Source organism: Cololabis saira, chromosome 18, assembly GCF_033807715.1.
Source record: "Cololabis saira isolate AMF1-May2022 chromosome 18, fColSai1.1, whole genome shotgun sequence".
NCBI lineage: Eukaryota > Metazoa > Chordata > Actinopteri > Beloniformes > Belonidae > Cololabis > Cololabis saira.
The window spans coordinates 41,479,246-41,499,656 of record NC_084604.1 but is presented as its reverse complement, the minus strand read 5'-3'; the positions used below and the strand labels follow the sequence as shown (position 1 = coordinate 41,499,656).

Genomic DNA, 20,411 nt, shown 5'->3' with positions numbered 1-20,411 from the left:
GCTGCTGAGGTTCATTCAGTAAAGCAGTTTTTTCATGAACTCGTTCATGCACAACACTGATCATTACAGGTGTTACATTTGCACATAAGCAAAGACCAACAAGCCCATTTGTAGAAGGTTTTTTAATATTTCAGAAGTTGCACAGCATGAGATAATGTAATTTTTCCAAAGAATTTAACACGCTCTCTGGGTTTATTTCGGGGGTACAACGTGCGTCAACTTTCCAGCCGTCTCATTGGTTATTGTATCCACTGTTTTGTGTGTTAACTGCAATTTTAGGAATATAACCAATTACAATCAGGGAACATTAGATATTTAGGTATAAACATCTCCCCTAGGCTATCAGAGTTAATAAAATTAAATTATGTTCAGCTTTTAAAGAAAATAGAGGATGATCTTTCCAGATGGAGCTCTCTCCCCATTTCAAATCAAATCAAAATGTATTTATATAGCACTTCTCATACAAATAATGCAACACAAAGTGCTTAACATAAAACAAATAAACATAAAACTTATTAATGCCCTGCCCCCCTCCCCCCTCCCCGCAGACACAAGCACACTACAATTGACCTAGGTTATACACACAGACACACACGGTGCAGACATGGCTAGGCACAGAGGATCCAGGTGAGGAAACGGTAACAGGGAGCCGTCATTTCACTCATGGGAAGAATTGCCACCATTAAAATGATGGTTTTACCAAAAGTAAATAATTTTTTCTCAATGATACCATCCAAACTCCCTCTTTCCTGGTTTAAATCATTGGACTCATATGTATCAAAATTTCTGTGGAAAAATAAAACACCACGTATTAGTTTAAAGACATTGCAAAAATCCAAAGAATGTGGAGGTTTAGAGTTACCTAATTTCCAGTATTACTTCATAGCCAATAAACGCCGGGGGCGCCCGTGGAGGTACGGTGGGGCCCTGGCCCGGCTCGGAGGGTCGGCCCCCGTCAACCGGATGGCCGGTGGGGGAGCGTAGGCGTCTTTTCTGCTGGTCCTGCCTCCTCCTCGCTGGCGGTGGGTTGCCTCCCTCCTACTTCTCCCCTCTGTGGGGTTGCTGGTGGCCTGTGTTCCGGGTTCTTCCTGGTCGGCCCCTGGTCTCGCGGGTTGCCCCCCCCCATAGCCACAAAAACATGTACACACACACACACACACACACACACGCATGATCATATACACACACGCACACACACACACACACACACACACACACACACACACACACACACACACACACACACACACACACACACACACACACACACACACAGACACACATACTGGCTTGTTCCACTGCATGCTCGCTCTGTAGTTTTTGGAGTTAGTTAGCAGTAGCTTAGCTCAGACTGTGATGTGGGTTGATTGCTGCTTGTGTTTCGGTTGGCTCCATATTGGTTTTGTCGGTTTTGTGTTTTGTTTGTGGTTTTTGTTGCAGATTTCCAGTGCTTGACATGTGCCTCCGTGTGTTCCTGCTTCCTGGATTGGCAGTGGATGTCACCCCCCCACCCCCCACTAACCACCACCCACCCCCAACCCCCCCCACAAAAAAAAAAACAAAAAAAAAACAATGGCAGGTAAAAACTCCCATAGTGGGAGAAAAACCTTAAACCAAACAGTGGCAAGAAAAACTCCCCTTTAGAAGGGAAGAAACCTGGACCAGGACCAGGCTCATAAGGGGGGACCCTCCTGCCATTCATTGAAGTCCAGTTCATTTGTGTTTCATGTTTCATGAACAAACGCTGCTATTTCCATGGATCTCTTCACTTTCTCTCTTCATCAGTGACGTGGAGAGGAACTTTAAAAACCTGATGAAGCTGAAAACACGACAACAACAAAAACAAAAGGAAAACTTGGAATGAAACGGAAACATTTAATTAAAAAGAAAACACCGGGGGAGTCAAGTGACTCAGTGGGGGAGACGGCTGCTGTGCTGAGCAGCTCCGCTGCGGCAGTGCAGACATTTATCCATCAGTACATTGGTAGTAGAAACCTCAAAACTAGAACTCATCCAGACTTTAGACAAAGTGCTTGAAGAACAATGTCGAACAAAACTTAAGCTCAAATTAAAGGCTACAATTTGATATACTGTTTTTTAAAACAATAATATAATAACAAGACTTTTTGACTTAACATGAAATAAATGAACATATGAGAAGTTCGTAAAACTATGGAATTCAGAAACTATGTACATCTTTATCATCACGGTCCAGTCAGAGTCTGTCCACACAAACTGGTTCTGCTTCAACTCTGAGGACGATCAGGACACGACTCATCCGTCCTGGACACTCTCATCATCTCTCCACCTGTAGAGGGAAGAAGAAAGGAGAGAGCAGATAAAGGAGTGTTTGCAGAGATCCATCCCTCAGCTGTAGAGGGAAGAAGAAAGAAGAGAGCAGATAAAGGAGTGTTAGCAGAGATCCCTCCATCAGCTGTAGAGGGAAGAAGAAAGAAGAGAGCAGATAAAGGAGTGTTAGCAGAGATCCCCCCCATCAGCTGTAGAGGAATAAGAAAGAAGAGAGCAGATAAAGGAGTGTTTACAGAGATCCCTCCATCAGCTGTAGAGGAAGAAGAAAGAAGAGAGCAGATAAAGGAGTGTTTACACAGATCCCTCCATTAGCTGTAGAGGAAGAAGAAAGAAGAGAGCAGATAAATAAGTGTTTGCAGATATCCCTCCATCAGCTGTAGAGGGAAGAAGAAAGAAGAGAGCAGATAAAGGAGTGTTTGCAGAGATCCCTCCATCAGCTGTAGAGGGAAGAGGAAAGAAGAGAGCAGATAAAGGAGTGTTAGAAGAGATCCCTCCATCAGAGGGAAGAAGAAAGAAGAGAGCAGATAAAGGAGTGTTTGCAGAGATCCCTCCATCAGCTGTAGAGGGAAGAAGAAAGAAGAGATCAGATAAAGGAGTGTTTGCAGAGATCCCTCCATCAGCTGTAGAGGAAGAAGAAAGAAGAGAGCAGATAAAGTAGTGTTTGCAGTGATCCCTCCATCAGCTGTAGAGGGAAGAAGAAAGAAGAGAGCAGATAAAGGAGTGTTTGCAGAGATCCCTCCATCAGCTGTAGAGGGGAGAAGAAAGAAGAGAGCAGATAAAGGAGTGTTTGCGGAGATCCCTCCATCAGCTGTTGAGGAAGAAGAAAGAAGAGAGCAGATAAAGGAGTGTTTGCAGAGATCCCTCCATCAGAGGGAAGAAGAAAGAAAAGAGCAGATAAAGGAGTGTTTGCAGAGATCCCTCCATCAGCTCTAGAGGGAAGAAGAAAGAAGAGTGAAGATGAAGGAGTGTTTGCAGAGATCCATCCATCAGCTGTAGAGGAAGAAGAAAGAAGAGAGCAGATAAAGGAGTGTTTGCAGAGATCCCTCCATCAGCTGTAGAGGGAAGAGGAAAGAAGAGAGCAGATAAAGGAGTGTTAGAAGAGATCCCTCCATCAGAGGGAAGAAGAAAGAAGAGAGCAGATAAAGGAGTGTTTGCAGAGATCCCTCCATCAGCTGTAGAGGGAAGAAGAAAGAAGAGATCAGATAAAGGAGTGTTTGCAGAGATCCCTCCATCAGCTGTAGAGGAAGAAGAAAGAAGAGAGCAGATAAAGGAGTGTTTGCAGTGATCCCTCCATCAGCTGTAGAGGGAAGAAGAAAGAAGAGAGCAGATAAAGGAGTGTTTGCAGAGATCCCTCCATCAGCTGTAGAGGGGAGAAGAAAGAAGAGAGCAGATAAAGGAGTGTTTGCGGAGATCCCTCCATCAGCTGTTGAGGAAGAAGAAAGAAGAGAGCAGATAAAGGAGTGTTTGCAGAGATCCCTCCATCAGAGGGAAGAAGAAAGAAAAGAGCAGATAAAGGAGTGTTTGCAGAGATCCCTCCATCCGCTCTAGAGGGAAGAAGAAAGAAGAGTGAAGATGAAGGAGTGTTTGCAGAGATCCATCCATCAGCTGTAGAGGAAGAAGAAAGAAGAGAGCAGATAAAGGAGTGTTTGCAGAGATCCCTCCATCAGCTGTAGAGGAAGAAGAAAGAAGAGAGCAGATAGAGGAGTGTTTGCAGATATCCCTCCATTAGCTGTAGAGGAAGAAGAAAGAAGAGAGCAGATTAAGGAGTGTTTGCAGAGATCCCTCCATCAGCTGTAGAGGGAAGAAGAACGAAGAAAGCAGATAAAGGAATGTTTGCAGAGATCCCTCCATCAGCTGTAGAGGAAGAAGAAAGAAGAGAGCAGATAAATGAGTGTTTGCAGTGATCCCTCCATCAGAGGGAAGAAGAAAGAAGAGAGCAGATAAAGGAGTGTTTGCAGAGATCCCTCCATCAGCTGTAGAGGAAGAAGAAAGAAGAGAGCAGATAAATGAGTGTTTGCAGTGATCCCTCCATCAGCTGTAGAGGGGAGAAGAAAGAAGAGAGCAGATAAAGGAGTGTTTGCAGAGATCCCTCCATCAGCTGTAGAGGGGAGAAGAAAGAAGAGAGCAGATGAATGAGTGTTTGCAGTGATCCCTCCATCAGCTGTAGAGGGGAGAAGAAAGAAGAGAGCAGATAAAGGAGTGTTTGCAGAGATCCCTCCATCAGCTGTAGAGGGGAGAAGAAAGAAGAGAGCAGATAAAGGAGTGTTTGCGGAGATCCCTCCATCAGCTGTTGAGGAAGAAGAAAGAAGAGAGCAGATAAATGAGTGTTTGCAGAGATCCCTCCATCAGCTGTAGAGGAAGAAGAAAGAAGAGAGCAGATAAAGGAGTGTTTGCAGAGATCCCTCCATCAGCTGTAGAGGAAGAAGAAAGAAGAGAGCAGATAGAGGAGTGTTTGCAGATATCCCTCCATTAGCTGTAGAGGAAGAAGAAAGAAGAGAGCAGATTAAGGAGTGTTTGCAGAGATCCCTCCATCAGCTGTAGAGGGAAGAAGAACGAAGAAAGCAGATAAAGGAATGTTTGCAGAGATCCCTCCATCAGCTGAAGAGGAAGAAGAAAGAAGAGAGCAGATAAAGGAGTGTTAGCAGAGATCCCTTCATCAGCTGTAGAGGAAGAAGAAAGCAGATAAAGGAGTGTTTGCAGAGATCACTCCATCAGCTGTAGAGGGAAGAAGAAAGAAGAGAGCAGATAAAGGAGTGTTTGCAGAGATCCCTCCATCAGCTGTAGAGGGAAGAAGAAAGAAGAGAGCAGATAAAGGAGTGTTTGCAGAGATCCCTCCATCAGCTGTAGAGGGAAGACGAAAGGAGAGAGGAGATAAAGGAGTGTTTGCAGAGTTCCCTCCATCAGCTGTAGAGGGAAGAAGAAAGAAGAGAGCAGATAAAGGAATGTTTGCAGAGATCCCTCCATCAGCTGTAGAGGAAGAAGAAAGAAGAGAGCAGATAAAGGAGTGTTTGCAGAGATCCCTCCTTCAGATGTAGAGGGAAGAAGAAAGAAGAGAGCAAATAGAGGAGTGTTTGCAGAGTTCCCTCCATCAGCTGTAGAGGGAAGAAGAAAGAAGAGAGCAGATAAAGGAGTGTTTGCAGAGATCCCTCCATCAGAGGGAAGAAGAAAGAAGAGAGCAGATAAAGGAGTGTTTGCAGAGATCCCTCCATCAGCTGTAGAGGAAGAAGAAAGAAGAGAGAAGATAAGGGAGTGTTAGCAGAGATCCCTCCATCAGCTGTAGAGGGAAGAAGAAAGAAGAGAGCAGATAAAGGAATGTTTGCAGAGATCCCTCCATCAGCTGTAGAGGAAGAAGAAAGAAGAGAGCAGATAAAGGAGTGTTTGCAGAGATCCCTCCATCAGCTGTAGAGGGAAGAAGAAAGAATAAATGAGATAAAGGAGTGTTTGCAGAGATCCCTCCATCTGCTATAGAGGGAAGAAGAAAGAAGAGAGCAGATAAAGGAGTGTTTGCAGAGATCCCTCCATCAGAGGGAAGAAGAAAGAAGAGAGCAGATAAAGGAGTGTTTGCAGAGATCCCTCCATCAGCTGTAGAGGAAGAAGAAAGAAGAGAGCAGATAAGGGAGTGTTAGCAGAGATCCCTCCATCAGAGGGACGAAGAAAGAAGAGATCAGATAAAGGAGTGTTTGCAGAGATCCCTCCATCAGCTGTAGAGGAAGAAGAAAGAAGAGAGCAGATAAGGGAGTGTTTGCAGAGTTCCATCCATCATCTGTAGAGGAAGAAGAAAGAAGAGAGCAGATAAAGGAGTGTTTGCAGAGATCCCTCCATCAGCTGTAGAGGAAGAAGAAAGAAGAGAGCAGATAAAGGAGTGTTTGCAGAGATCCCTCCATCAGCTGTAGAGGGAAAAAGAAAGAAGAGATCAGATAAAGGAGTGTTTGCAGAGATCCCTTCATCAGAGGGAAGAAGAAAGAAGAGAGCAGATAAAGGAGTGTTTGCAGAGATCCCTCCTTCAGCTGTAAAGGGAAGAAGAAAGAAGAGAGGAGATAAAGGAGTGTTTGCAGAGATCCCTCCATCAGCTGTAGATCAAGAAGAAAGAAGAGAGCAGATAAAGGAGTGTTTGCAGAGATCCCTCCATCTGCTGTAGAGGGAAGAAAGAAGGGAGCAGATAAAGGAGTGTTTGCAGAGATCCCTCCATCAGCTGTAGAGGGAAGAAGAAAGAAGAGAGCAGATAAAGGAGTGTTTGCAGAGATCCCTCCATCCGCTATAGAGGGAAGAAGAAAGAAGAGAGCAGATAAAGGAGTGTTTGCAGAGATCCCTCCATCAGAGGGAAGAAGAAAGAAGAGAGCAGATAAAGGAGTGTTTGCAGAGATCCCTCCATCAGCTGTAGAGGGAAAAAGAAAGAAGAGATCAGATAAAGGAGTTTTTGCAGAGATCCCTCCATCAGCTGTAGAGGAAGAAGAAAGAATATAGCAGATAAAGGAGTGTTTGCAGAGATCCCTCCATCAGCTGTAGAGGAAGAAGAAAGAAGAGAGCAGATAAAGGAGTGTTTGCAGAGATCCCTCCATCAGCTGTAGAGGAAGAAGAAAGAAGAGAGAAGATAAGGGAGTGTTAGCAGAGATCCCTCCATCAGCTGTAGAGGGAAGAAGAAAGAAGAGAGCAGATAAAGGAATGTTTGCAGAGATCCCTCCATCAGCTGTAGAGGAAGAAGAAAGAAGAGAGCAGATAAAGGAGTGTTTGCAGAGATCCCTCCATCAGCTGTAGAGGGAAGAAGAAAGAATAAATGAGATAAAGGAGTGTTTGCAGAGATCCCTCCATCTGCTATAGAGGGAAGAAGAAAGAAGAGAGCAGATAAAGGAGTGTTTGCAGAGATCCCTCCATCAGAGGGAAGAAGAAAGAAGAGAGCAGATAAAGGAGTGTTTGCAGAGATCCCTCCATCAGCTGTAGAGGAAGAAGAAAGAAGAGAGCAGATAAGGGAGTGTTAGCAGAGATCCCTCCATCAGAGGGACGAAGAAAGAAGAGATCAGATAAGAGAGTGTTTGCAGAGTTCCATCCATCAGCTGTAGAGGAAGAAGAAAGAAGAGAGCAGATAAAGGAGTGTTTGCAGAGATCCCTCCATCAGCTGTAGAGGAAGAAGAAAGAAGAGAGCAGATAAAGGAGTGTTTGCAGAGATCCCTCCATCAGCTGTAGAGGGAAGAAGAACGAAGAAAGCAGATAAAGGAATGTTTGCAGAGATCCCTCCATCAGCTGAAGAGGAAGAAGAAAGAAGAGAGCAGATAAAGGAGTGTTAGCAGAGATCCCTTCATCAGCTGTAGAGGGAAGAAGAAAGAAGAAAGCAGATAAAGGAGTGTTTGCAGAGATCCCTCCATCAGAGGGAAGAAGAAAGAAGAGAGCAGATAAAGGAGTGTTTGCAGAGATCCCTCCATCAGCTGTAGAGGGAAAAAGAAAGAAGAGAGCAGATAAAGGAGTGTTTGCAGAGATCCCTCATTCAGCTGTAAAGGGAAGAAGAAAGAAGAGAGCAGATAAAGGAGTGTTAGCAGAGATCCCTCCATCAGAGGGACGAAGAAAGAAGAGAGCAGATAAAGGAGTGTTTGCAGAGATCCCTCCATCAGCTGTAGAGGGAAAAAGAAAGAAGAGATCAGATAAAGGAGTGTTTGCAGAGATCCCTTCATCAGAGGGAAGAAGAAAGAAGAGAGCAGATAAAGGAGTGTTTGCAGAGATCCCTCCTTCAGCTGTAAAGGGAAGAAGAAAGAAGAGAGGAGATAAAGGAGTGTTTGCAGAAATCCCTCCATCAGAGGGAAGAAGAAAGAAGAGAGCAGATAAAGGAGTGTTTGCAGAGATCCCTCCATCAGCTGTAGATCAAGAAGAAAGAAGAGAGCAGATAAAGGAGTGTTTGCAGAGATCCCTCCATCTGCTGTAGAGGGAAGAAAGAAGGGAGCAGATAAAGGAGTGTTTGCAGAGATCCCTCCATCAGCTGTAGAGGGAAGAAGAAAGAAGAGAGCAGATAAAGGAGTGTTTGCAGAGATCCCTCCATCCGCTATAGAGGGAAGAAGAAAGAAGAGAGCAGATAAAGGAGTGTTTGCAGAGATCCCTCCATCAGAGGGAAGAAGAAAGAAGAGAGCAGATAAAGGAGTGTTTGCAGAGATCCCTCCATCAGCTGTAGAGGGAAAAAGAAAGAAGAGATCAAATAAAGGAGTTTTTGCAGAGATCCCTCCATCAGCTGTAGAGGAAGAAGAAATAATATAGCAGATAAAGGAGTGTTTGCAGAGATCCCTCCATCAGCTGTAGAGGAAGAAGAAAGAAGAGAGCAGATAAAGGAGTGTTTGCAGAGATCCCTCCATCAGCTGTAGAGGGAAGAAGAAAGAAGAGAGCAGATAAAGGAGTGTTTGCAGAGATCCCTCCATCAGCTGTAGAGGGAAGAAGAAGGAAGAGAGCAGATAAATGAATGTTTGCAGAGATCCCTCCATCAGCTGTAGAGGAAGAAGAAAGAAGAGAGCAGATAAAGGAGTGTTTGCAGAGATCCCTCCATCAGCACATCCAGGACTTCAGAGTTCAGAGCTGCAGTGGAGCAGCTGTGTGTCTGAACATCCTGGAAGGCCGTCAGCTGGAATACACCTTTATTTCTGGACACGTGAACACCAGCACAACACTGGTCTACAACAAACATCTGGACCATCTGATTGGCCGACTGTTGTCTCTGTGTTTCTGTCCAATCCTGCAGCCTGTCTTCATCCTCCTCTCACAGCTTCATGAGGAAAGCAGCTGCTGAGAAGCTGCAGCTTTACTGGAAACACTGATCTTTGATACCAACTGGTTTTAGTAGAAAACTGCTGGAAGCAGCAGAACCGAGTCCAACCTCCACTGACCTGAGAGTCTGCAGCTTGTAGTCTGGACTGTCCACCAGATCAGAAAGCTGCTTCATATCTGCAGCCTGCAGGCCGTTCCAGCTCAGGTCCAGAAGTTTCAGATGGGAGGGGTTGGACTTCAGAGCTGAGACCAGAGAAGAACAGCTGATTCCTGACAGACTGCATTTCTCCAACCTGAATAAAGAATGAAAGATTTGAGCTGAACCACCAGGGTGCAGGTTCCAACAGTCCAACAGAACCAGTGAAAAAATCCTCAATATTCATGACATCATGCTGCTGCTCCAATAAAGACGTAGTGACTTCAGCTCTTCAACTCTGCAGCTCCACCAGTGGATCCATCCATACAAACGCATGTTGTGCAGCCAAATGATTCAAGTTTCCACACAAACAAACATGTCAGGAGGAATTCTGGGACAAATGTCACCTCATTAATTTGAATGAAGAGAAAATTAAGCATTTGTTTGAATGTCAGAGACACAAAAACATGAAGAACTGATGTATAATATTTCATATAGTAATACTAGTTTCAAGTGTTCAACAAGATGACAACTTGTTTTTGTAACATGTTGTGTTTGAATATCTCAGTCAGTCCCAACGTTAGAATCTAAGGCTACGTTCACACTGCAGGCCTTAATGCTCAATTCCGATTTTTTCCCAATTCCGATTTTTTTGTGTGGCTGTTCACATTATCTTTTAAAATGTGTCCTATATCCGACTCGAGTGTGAACGCATCGCGGCCCTGAACTGACCCGCATGCGCAGAGGCGTGTGATGATGACAATGATGGATTTGCATCCAACAGGTGCATGAACTGCCAATTATCCATCAAGCTCCACAATTATCATGTTAACATTAAATCAGATAGATTTGTCAAGGACGTTTCTCTTGCATCTCTATCATTATGCGGGCATGAATTCTCAGAGTTTTGCGGGAGTGGATGTAAACACTGCGGGCGCGGGCGGGAGTGGAACACACACGTTGCAGGTGCGGGCGGTAATGGTCAGAAATGCAGCGGGAGCGGGATGAAGAAAACAGTCCCGCTATAGCAGGGCTCTAGCTCCGCTCCCCGGAGTGTCAGCTCTGCTCCGGCGTTCAGCTGGGTTTATCACCTACACGGTCCAGCTCGCTGTAAAACGGGCAGGTTATGCGACCACGACCGCTTCGCTGATTTGAATCCTTAGCTTCTTTATCTAGTAATGCTTAAATTCAGCAGGTTGTCTCATCTGATCTGAGGTCGTAGGCGAAAAAGAGGTGAGCGGTGGGGGGGGAGGAGGAGGCGGCCCGGAGGGACCCCCGCCGTCTCCCGTGTCTCTCCCCCGCCGTCTCCCGTGTCTCTCCCCCGTGGCTCGGGGTGCTGCGTGTGACGTCAAAGTCGCATTAATTCCGACCTGGCTGTTCACACTGAGGTCGCATTGCAAAACATCAGACCTGTATCCGATTTAGAACCACATATGGAAGCGACCTGAATCTGATTTGAAAAGATCAGATTCCATGTGACTTGTGCTGTTCACACTGTCATAAACAAATCAGATCTGAGTCACATATGAGCAAAAAATCGGATTTGGGTCACTTGGGAACTGCAGTGTGAACGTAGCCTTAGTGTTTGCACAGAAGCAGGGCTGGACTCGTTACCATGAAGATTTCTGGTCTGCAGCTAACCTGGTCTGGACCAGAATAACAAGCAGGACTTCTTCATCCTGCTGCTCCGTCTGATCAGTCAGCTGTCACTCTGATCAATCATTCATTTAATCAACACTTCCATAATCCATAATTTCTGTGTGTTTGTCTCCTCATTTTCTTCATCATCAATTACAGATTAATTACAATTCAGCATCATCTTCATCATCTTACAGGCTCTACATAGAAGTGAATTAGAAAGTTGATGGCAGCTTTATTTCTATTTCACTTTTTCTAACTTCAACACACATGTATTTATATTTATTTTTACGCTCTGAAAACCATAAAAAGACATTATTTGTTGCACCTTATGTCTTGCTGTCACCTGGATGAAATGATCTTAACAGACTTATTAAGACATTATATTAAAAACCTAGAAAGAGATGTTTTCCATGTTCAGAGTTTTATATCTGGTAAACTTGTATTTGTCAAATGAAATTCAACATTAGTCAAAGGAGGCCAACGTTGGTTTGACTGGTTTCAGCCACAGTAAGAAGTTATTCAGTAAATGAGCTCTACAGCTCATATGTTGGACGACTACACATTCAGTCTGTCCACTGTTGTCTGTCAGACTCTCTGAGTTTATTAACAGCGTCTGGAGGACATTTCTGAACGTATCAGCTGTTTAAGCTCCTCGTACGTTTCCATTAGAAGTTGTTGTTCACTCGGTGAAACATCAGCAACACTTGTCCTCCATTTGTGAACCAGGACATCTGGGACCGACCTCACGGTCGGCTTAAGACAGACGTCAACGTGCACGTACCAGGATTAGTTCAACCTGGCTTCACATAGCTGCACCTCCTCATCCTGGATCGTCTTCCTGCAGCGGAATCATCCAGGATGAACTCAGGAGGAGATGTCAAGCCTTTCTCACACATCCTGGACTTCATCTTTCTACTTTCATGCAACAAACCTCCCAACTGTCCCAGAAAAACTACATCAAGATGATCAACCATGAAACTAATCCAACCCTGGAAAACATTTGAAAAAGCAGCAGAGAAAAGCAGCTGGAGATGAAATCTGGAATACAATATTTAATCCTGGATCAATCTGGGAACTTTATATTCAGTTGGTTTATTAAAAGAACTTAAGATCAAGATATAATTGACATTTTTCTGAATAGAATACAAATGATAAATATCACATTTCTGGTATTTCCTACAATATTTAAATGTTGGATCAAGTGCATTTTTCTAATTTGCCACTTAATTCATGTTTGTTCAGATGTTTTATTCCAGGTTCAGACACATCTCTGGTTCTTCATTTGTTCCTGTCTGACACATTCACATGTTTAGTTTTATGTAATGAATCAGAAGAGGAAGTTTAAGATGAAACTTAATCAGAGAAGAAGAACTGAGAGCAGTCAGATGGTCAGTGTGGATCAGTAGAAGATCAGCCTGATGTCTGCAGGTTAGTGTCAACACAACTTTCACATCAGATTCATCTGAACACACAACTAAAACATGTCTGACCCCAGAGTCTCCAGTCTGCAGTCTGGACTCTCCAGAAATCCACTCAGATGTTTCACTCCTGAATCCTGCAGGTTGTTCTCACTCAGGTCCAGATGTTTCAGATGGGAGGGGTTGGACTTCAGAGCTGAGACCAGAGAAGAACAGCTGATCTCTGACAAAATGCAGTCCACCATCCTGAACAAAAAATAAAACATGTTCCAGTCTCATCAGAGAAGAGTTTCTTCAAATATCAACTTTGTCATCAGGTCCATGTGGGTCACCACCGTATCTGGACTTTATAAAACAGGTTTTACAGTTTTGTTACATCCATGATGTCGCTTCCTGGTTGTTCCTCTGACATGTTCACCTTTACTGAACATCCTGAGCTTTTCTGGTCCAAGTCTGACACTAGATTAAGATGAAAACACCAACATACACACCAATCCTTTTGATTAGTGTTGATGTTCAAATATTGTTCAAAGCAGCAGTTTAGAGATCAGAAGCTGATCTAGCAACAATTATTAACACCAGAATGGATCTGTTGAGAACTGCTGGACTTTATATCATGTGTCCAGTTTTATATCATTTATGCAGGATTCCTGAGCTTTTTATCATAATGATCCTTGTATGTTATAAAGAGTTAAAATGATGTTTTCTGAGAGCAGAAGATATTAAAATACTTTACTTTTAGTAATGTGTCATTTATAATTTGAATTAATTGCAAACGCCTAATAATTCTGTTAAAACTGAGTTTATCAGTTAATATCTTACTTTTAGTTAAAGATAAGAATGATTGAATTCTGTATATTTATCAGACTAATTCACCAGATTCTGAAGTGTGTGTGAAACTAAACATCAGGTTCTGTATCGATTGCACTTGAAAAGTCTTTGCTTGAACAACTAATGATCTGCTTGATTAAAGGACATTTCTGAATTAAACCCCCACGGGAGGATCTAAGACACTTCCTGTCAGGACGATCACTTTGACGCTCCACCTGTAGCCGTCAGTCCAACCTGCCCAGGTCTGAGGCCTCGTTTACACGCAGCAACAACGCTGCTGTTTTCATGAGTTTTAGCCGTTCGTTTACACCAAAACGAAGTTCAAAGTCTCCAAAAACCATAATTCCTGAAAACTCCGGCCAAAGTGGAGATTTGCTTGTAAACGGAGAGAAACGGACATTTAGGCTTCAGAACGTCACATTATGAGACAGAAACGTCACCAGCGTCATGTGTTTACGGTTTGTTTGGCCGCTGTGATCATGATGGATGCTGTTAAAGTAGTGCTGGTTTTACGTTTGTGCAAACACTTTTCATCTGTTTGCATTTGCATTCACAACTGCTGTGTTATGTGGAGGAGCAGAGGAGAAGGAGTGCTCGGAGGTCTGCAATTTTACATCAACTTTATCTCCAACCAAGACAAAGGGTTGCCTTGCAACGGCGTCGCCGTCATTTTTGTAACCCGACCAGAGCGAGACAGGAGGGGCCTGAGAGCGGCGGAGCTGCCGTCCCGACCACCACATCCTAACCAGGATCGGGACGGAACATTTCAGCGTACTGAGTCGCGTACGTCGCCAGTGCAGTGTTTGAGTAAGAGCTACATGGGAGGGAATGTCTTGATTTTATCTGAAAGGGATTCGTTGTGAATAGAGTAAAAAAAAAATATTTAGTCGTTTCCGTAAAAGATGAAAAGGAATTAAATTAAACAAAAAAGGGAATAATTGCTGTTAAATCTGAGGGTTCATTTAAAAAAACAAATAGGCTGCATTGATTTCATTTAACAAATGATTATGTAAGTTAATAAATAAGGCGTTTACTTACATTTTGGCAAAATGTTAAATTGTCTATGGGTCTCATTTATTTTAATTAGGATATTATTGTTAGTACTGGTTGATGAAACTTGCACCTGCGTGGTTTCCACCTGTAACCAGACCCAACCCGAGCACCACCGTCCTCTAGTATTCAGGGCGGCAGTAGCTCAGGTGGTAGAGCGGGTCGTCCAATGATCGGAAGGTTGGCGGTTTGAATCCCGCTCTGTCCCAGTTCCTGTCGTAGTGTCCTTAAACTTTTTCAAGGTTTTTCTTTCTTTTCTACTAAACTGATTTCTCTCCTGTTTACATCTAAACTCGTTTTTATCCTGTTTAAATCTAAAATATTATTATATAACAATCTTCAGACTTTTATAGACACAGAACCTTCCTAAAAAAAAACATTTCTTCATATCAGATATTAAATATTTCATGAATATGTTTTGAATTAAAGTAGTTTTGTCACGTTTGGAGGATGATAAGTGTATAAATGTGGAAACATCTCCAGTGGACTGACCTCAGAGTCTCCAGTCTACAGTTTGGACTCTCCAGTCCACCAGACAGAACCTTCACTCCTGAATCCTGCAGGTAGTTCCCACTCAGGTCCAGTTGTGTCAGATGGGAGGGGTTGGACTTCAGAGCGGACGCGACAACTTCATAGTGAGTCTCTGAGAGTCCACAATCAACAAATCTGTGATGAGAGAAAACATGATGTCAGTTGTAATAAAGTCTGAGTTAAAGCCAGACTGAACATCTGTTAACATCTGCAGACTTTGTCTGGATCTGCAGATGAAGGAGGGAACCGGCTTCGTTCACGTCTACGTCTGTCAGAGTCATCTGAAAACATCGGATTTAGGACATAAACCCATTTATTCTTGGATATTTTTCACTCTGAACATCTTGAGTGAAAGTGAACCAGTGTGGAGCTGAACTTTTATCAAGTATCCAGATAAAAGATATTCAAGCTTTTAAGCTGTATTTAGTGTTTTTCTGACTCCTGGATGAGTTTTTTTTCTATTTTGTGTTCAGGTCTGTTAAAGTAGACTTTGCTCTCACAGAGACTTCAGCATTGATCAGAGATTGATTAAGGAGACTGAATTGTGCTGTTCTGCTCTGATATCCAGACGTCAGTTCTCGTATGAAGCTGTAAACGTCTTCATGCTGCTCTCCTCTACAGCAACAACACAAACACCTGTCCCCTTCTGTCTCAGACAAACTTTCATTCATAATCAATGAAGCTGCACTCGTCACATTCAGAGCTTTTCCATCTAGAGTCTGGGTCTGGTACGACCAGCAGTTTATGGAGGATCATGGGATTTCAAGACTTCATATCCGTGTCGACGCCTCTTGGATGAGGGAGAAAAGTCTTCAGGAACCAATAACAAGTCCAACTGCTCTCCTCTTAAAGTGTGAGGAAAGTAACCCCCCACCGGAGTTACAGGACGGTGCAGGAGATCACTAACCCTAACCCTAACACTTACCAAGTACACATGTCCACAAAACCCCCCAGTGGTTCTGATGTTTCATCTTTCTCCGTTACATAGATTCATCTCTGAGCAGCAGAAACATCAACTAGATCAAGTGTTTGAAACATGAACCTCTGGTTGACGTGATTTGAGGTGACCCAGAAAAAAAAAGTTTAGTTTGTTTTGGTCATTTACAATTTAAGACGTTTGCACACACACGCACGCACACGCACACGCACATTTCCTTATTTTTTTTTTTTTACCAAAAAAGGTATAGGCTGAAGCCTCATGGCTTATTTTGCCTCTCCTTTTCAACAAAAGGCAGAACTACAGAAAAAAAAGATACTAAGAAGAAAACGAAACGAACGAACAAAACAAAGAAAATGGACAAAGAAGAGAAGAAAATAAATGTGGTCTGTGACAAAGTGGGTGAGAGCACACCATGTGTCACCATTTCAGTCTACTATCTTAGTCCATCCAAATTCAACCATGCTTGTTTGTTTTGGTTATAGGTTTATCATTCTTTCATGCCATGCAGGCACATAGTACCATGGGTTTGTTTGTGTTCTCAATTATTGCACTTAAAATAATAGACAAGTATTGTTAAGTTTAAAGTAGTTTATTTGTTCAGTTTTGTCATTTATCATGAGGTTGATTATGTTACTTACCATACCCACCAGGTTCCAGTGTCAAAAGGAGGGAAACGTGCAAACACTTCCTGTATTTATACTGGGTGGAACCATGTACGGGGGGAGGTACATTTTGGGATTTGTTTTCTTATTGATTTTGATTATTTTTGGCATGGTTGAAAAGGTATCGGTTACCATAGCCAGAGCTATTGTGTGTTTGATAGTGACTGTAGTTGAAGGCGAACTATTGATTGCTCAGTTGATTCCAAGGAAGCGAGTGGAGTCACCTTGGAGTGGTACAGCCTGATGGAAGGGCCTACTTAACCGGCTGCTGTCTGCTGCCGGGAAAGGAGAGAGACCAGTGTGCAGCCGTGGGCACATGTTGCTTTACTTTAAGTGTTTTTTGGGAAAAAATAAAATCACTCTTGAACATTTTAGCATTACTTCTGAGTCTTCCATCCATCTACTCTGGTCACACTCCACATGGTCACTCACGATTGAGGACAGCTGCAGGAGGAAAGTTGCATAATTTAGACAGTTTAATACGAAGATCATTTATATTAGTGTTCTATATTTATCTATTATTTTAGATTTATAATTTTTTTTTAATTTGTAAATTGAGCTACTTTTTTTTAGTTCCTCATCCAGGCGGTTCCATAGTTTCATAGTTTCACCCCTTCGACACTGATACACCTTGACATTTTTTTTGTTCTTGGCCATTTCTGCTCAAAAATGCCATGAATAAAACAAAATCATCGGATTTCAAAAGATTTCATTTGAAGATCAAAACAAAATTTAAAGAACTAAACTGCTAATTTACACTAACTGATGTTGTTATTGATCCATCTGGACTCACCGAGCCTTTCTGCAGTTCCTCACAGCTGGAATCAGTCTCTGTCCACCCCCCCATGGTGGTGTTGTCTTGTACTTGTCCAGGTCCAACTCATCCAGAACCTCCTCCGACATCAGCAGCATGTAGGCCAGAGCTGAACACTGGATCTCAGAGAGTTCCTGCTCTGATCTGTTCTCTGACTTCAGGAACTCTTGGATCTGCTGATGAACTGAGAGGTCGTTCATCTCCACCAGACACTGGAACATGTTGATGCTTCTGTCAGGAGAGATTCTGTCAGTGTTCATCTTCTTCAGGTTGTTGATGACTCTCTGGATGGTTTCTGGACGGTTCTCCGTCTGATTCAGCAGAACTCCTAACAGTCTCTGGTTGGACTCCACACAAAGACCATGAAGGAAACGGACAAACAGGTCCAGGTGGCCATTTTCACTCTCCAGGGATATCTCCATGACTCTCCCCAGGAAGTCAACCAGAGAATAGTATTTGTAGTTTCCTCCCAGGAAGTTCTCCAGCACATCTGTGTTCCAGGTGGAGTAACAGTGGAGCACGTAGACTGCAGCCAGGAACTCCTGGATGCTCAGATGAACAAAGCAGTAGACGGGTTTCTGGAAGACCTCACACTCTCTCCTGAAGATCTGGGTACAAACTCCTGAGTACACCGAGGCCTCTGGGACATCAAGACCACACTGCTCCAGGTCTTCTTGGTAGAACATGATGTTTCCTTTCTCCAGATGTTCAAACGCCAGCCTCCCCAGCTTCAGGAGAAGGTCCCTGTCAGCCTCCGTCAGCTCCTGTGGACTCGTCTCATGTCCCTCCTGGTACTTGCTCCTCTTCCTCTTGGTCTGGACCAGCAGGAAGTGGGAGAACATGTCAGTCAGGGTCTTGGGCAGCTCTCCTCTCTGCTCTGTGGTCAACATGTGGTCCAGAACTGTAGCAGTGATCCAGCAGAAGACCGGGAGTTGACACATGATGTGGAGGGTTCTGGATGTCTTCATGTGGGAGACGATGCTGCTGGACCGCTCTTCATCCCTGAACCTCCTCCTGAAGTATTCCTCCTTCTGGCCGTCGGTGAAGCCTCGTACTTCTGTCAGCCTGTCCACGTGTTTGTGAGGGATCTGATTGGCTGCTGCAGGTCTGGAAGTGATCCAGATGAGAGCTGAGGGAAGCAGGTTCCCCTGGATGAGGTTGGTCAGCAGCACGTTGACCGATGAGCTCTGTGTGACGTCAGACACCACCGGACCGTTGTAGAAGTCCAGGGAACGTCTGCTTTCATCCAGGCCGTCAAAGATGAACAACGGTTTCCCGGCAGCCAGCTGCTCTGCTGTGAGCTTCTGGAACGATGGATGGAAAACCCGGATCAGCCTGAGAAGACTGAGCTGCTCATCTCCGATCAGGTGCAGCTCCCTGAACGAGAGCAGAATCACCACGGTGACGTCTTGGTTCTCCGAGCCCTCGGCCCAGTCCAGAGAGAACTTCTGAACCGAGAAGGTTTTCCCAGCGCCAGCGACGCCGTTGGTCAGAACCACTCTGATGGCTCCACATTGGCCAGGTAAGGCTTTAAAGATGTCCTGGCACCTGATTGGATCGTCATGGAGGCTCTTCCTCCTGGAAGCTGTCTCCAGCTGCCTCACCTCATGTTGGGTATCAACCTCTTCACTCAGTCCCTCTGTGATGAAGAGCTCCGTGTAGATCCTGTTGAGGAGGGTTCTACTTCCTGGTTCATCAGTTCCTTCAGTCACATGTTCACATCTGCTCCTCAGACTGGTCTTATGTTCATCTAGGACCTGCTGCAGACCAGCATCTGCTGAAAAACACAATGAAGAGTTGAGAGGGAGGTCCAGATCCAGACCTGCAGGTCCTCTACAGACCACTAGGGTCCAGATCCAGACCTGCAGGTCCTCTACAGACCACTAGGGTCCAGATCCAGACCTGCAGGTCCTCTACAGACCACTAGGGTCCAGATCCAGACCTGCAGGTCCTCTACAGACCACTAGGGTCCAGATCCAGACCTGCAGGTCCTCTACAGACCACTAGGGTCCAGATCCAGACCTGCAGTTCCATTATTATTCCATAAAACAAGGAAACAGCTGATGAGCTTAACAGCAGCAGCAGGACGTCACATGTAGGATTTATATTTGAAAGATGAGTAACTGGAGAGACGCAGACGTCCACAAGCTGCCCAGCCTCAGAGCTGAGGACGCCATAAACCGGCGTACGTCCGGAACCACAAAGGATGATGACGGTTGTGGTAACTTCACATGAAAAAGGACCAAAACTCAGTCGTCATATTTTGATGCTTTATCTAAAAAAACTTGCAGTAACAAACAGTACAGAAAACATGTGGACATTCAAGATGGCCGCAATACTCTAACACTGCTGGCAGGAAGAGGAAGTGAGCCTTTTCAACCTGGCCATAAAAGACCATAGGCACCTGCCAACAGCTCCATCTCCTGACATGATGCATATATAGCAACCTATAGAAACCCCACAGCAAGACCCTTACATAAAAACATATAGGCTACCACAACCGTCCATGTTTGAACAACTAGACACAAAAAAACGGGGGTACATCGATGTATAAGAGGTTTTAAAAACCTCTGATGCATCGACACGCCGACTCTTCAGACGGATGGACGGTCTCACCTTGTGGAGAGCTTGCTTTGGATCCCAGATATTCCGGTGAAGTCGACTGGTCTGAGCTCCGTCTGCAGAACAAGCGTCCACACAGGGTTTATTGGATGTTTCCAGGTTTACGAGCAAAATCAAACACAAACAAGTTCTCATGGTATTTGTTTTGTTTTTTTTTTCTTCCAGAGGAAATGCTTTTCTTACTTCATCGGAGCAGGTTCATTGTTGAAGTTTTCAGGTAGATCTTTGGAGACGTCACTCTTCGCAGACTGACACCTGGAAGCTGCAGAATTCACTCCTCTTCTGAAAAACACAAGCATCCTGATCTTCACATCTCATCAGTCAATGATCAACAACTGACTCCTTCTGTACAAAACACATTGTAGGAACAAGGCAGGAACCAGGAACCGGGAACTTAACCAGTAACCCCATAAGAGACACATCACACCAAAAACAGCCTGAAATAGACACATTTTCTTCTGATTGGTCAAGTAATCACAATTTAATTTTTTGTTCCATCCTTCTCTCATAAACATCTCACATATAATATCCACGATGACTGACCTGAACAATGGGTCAGAAAATCCATCTTTCTACTTTATTGTTGTTGGGCTACCGCCTATGGGATTATGAAGTCATGTGTGATTATGGACTCATGGCAGTCAGGCTTTGACCAGGCTACCAGGTCCGATTTCAGGCCTTCGACTTAAGCCACCCTAAAGTTTTACGTCACCGTGGC

General features: G+C 44.1%; 1 protein-coding gene across 2 annotated transcripts in view; it reads right to left on the bottom strand.

Annotated features, from left to right (window-relative positions):
• Nucleotides 1-1,765: 1,765 nt before the first annotated feature.
• LOC133418489 (NACHT, LRR and PYD domains-containing protein 1-like) overlaps nt 1,766-20,411 on the bottom strand; it is a 34,942-nt gene continuing 16,296 nt past the window's right edge. The window contains exons 5-11 of one of the 2 annotated variants that reach the window (XM_061707203.1): nt 19,877-19,975; nt 19,688-19,749; nt 17,051-18,848; nt 14,617-14,790; nt 12,316-12,489; nt 9,168-9,341; nt 1,766-2,308 (exon numbers count right to left, since the gene is read on the bottom strand). In XM_061707203.1, coding sequence (XP_061563187.1) covers nt 2,275-2,308; nt 9,168-9,341; nt 12,316-12,489; nt 14,617-14,790; nt 17,051-18,848; nt 19,688-19,749; nt 19,877-19,975 — 2,515 coding nt within the window. In that variant the 3' untranslated portion in view covers nt 1,766-2,274. The remainder of the gene's footprint in view (nt 2,309-9,167; nt 9,342-12,315; nt 12,490-14,616; nt 14,791-17,050; nt 18,849-19,687; nt 19,750-19,876; nt 19,976-20,411) is intronic. The other variant, XM_061707204.1, reaches the window with a different exon arrangement.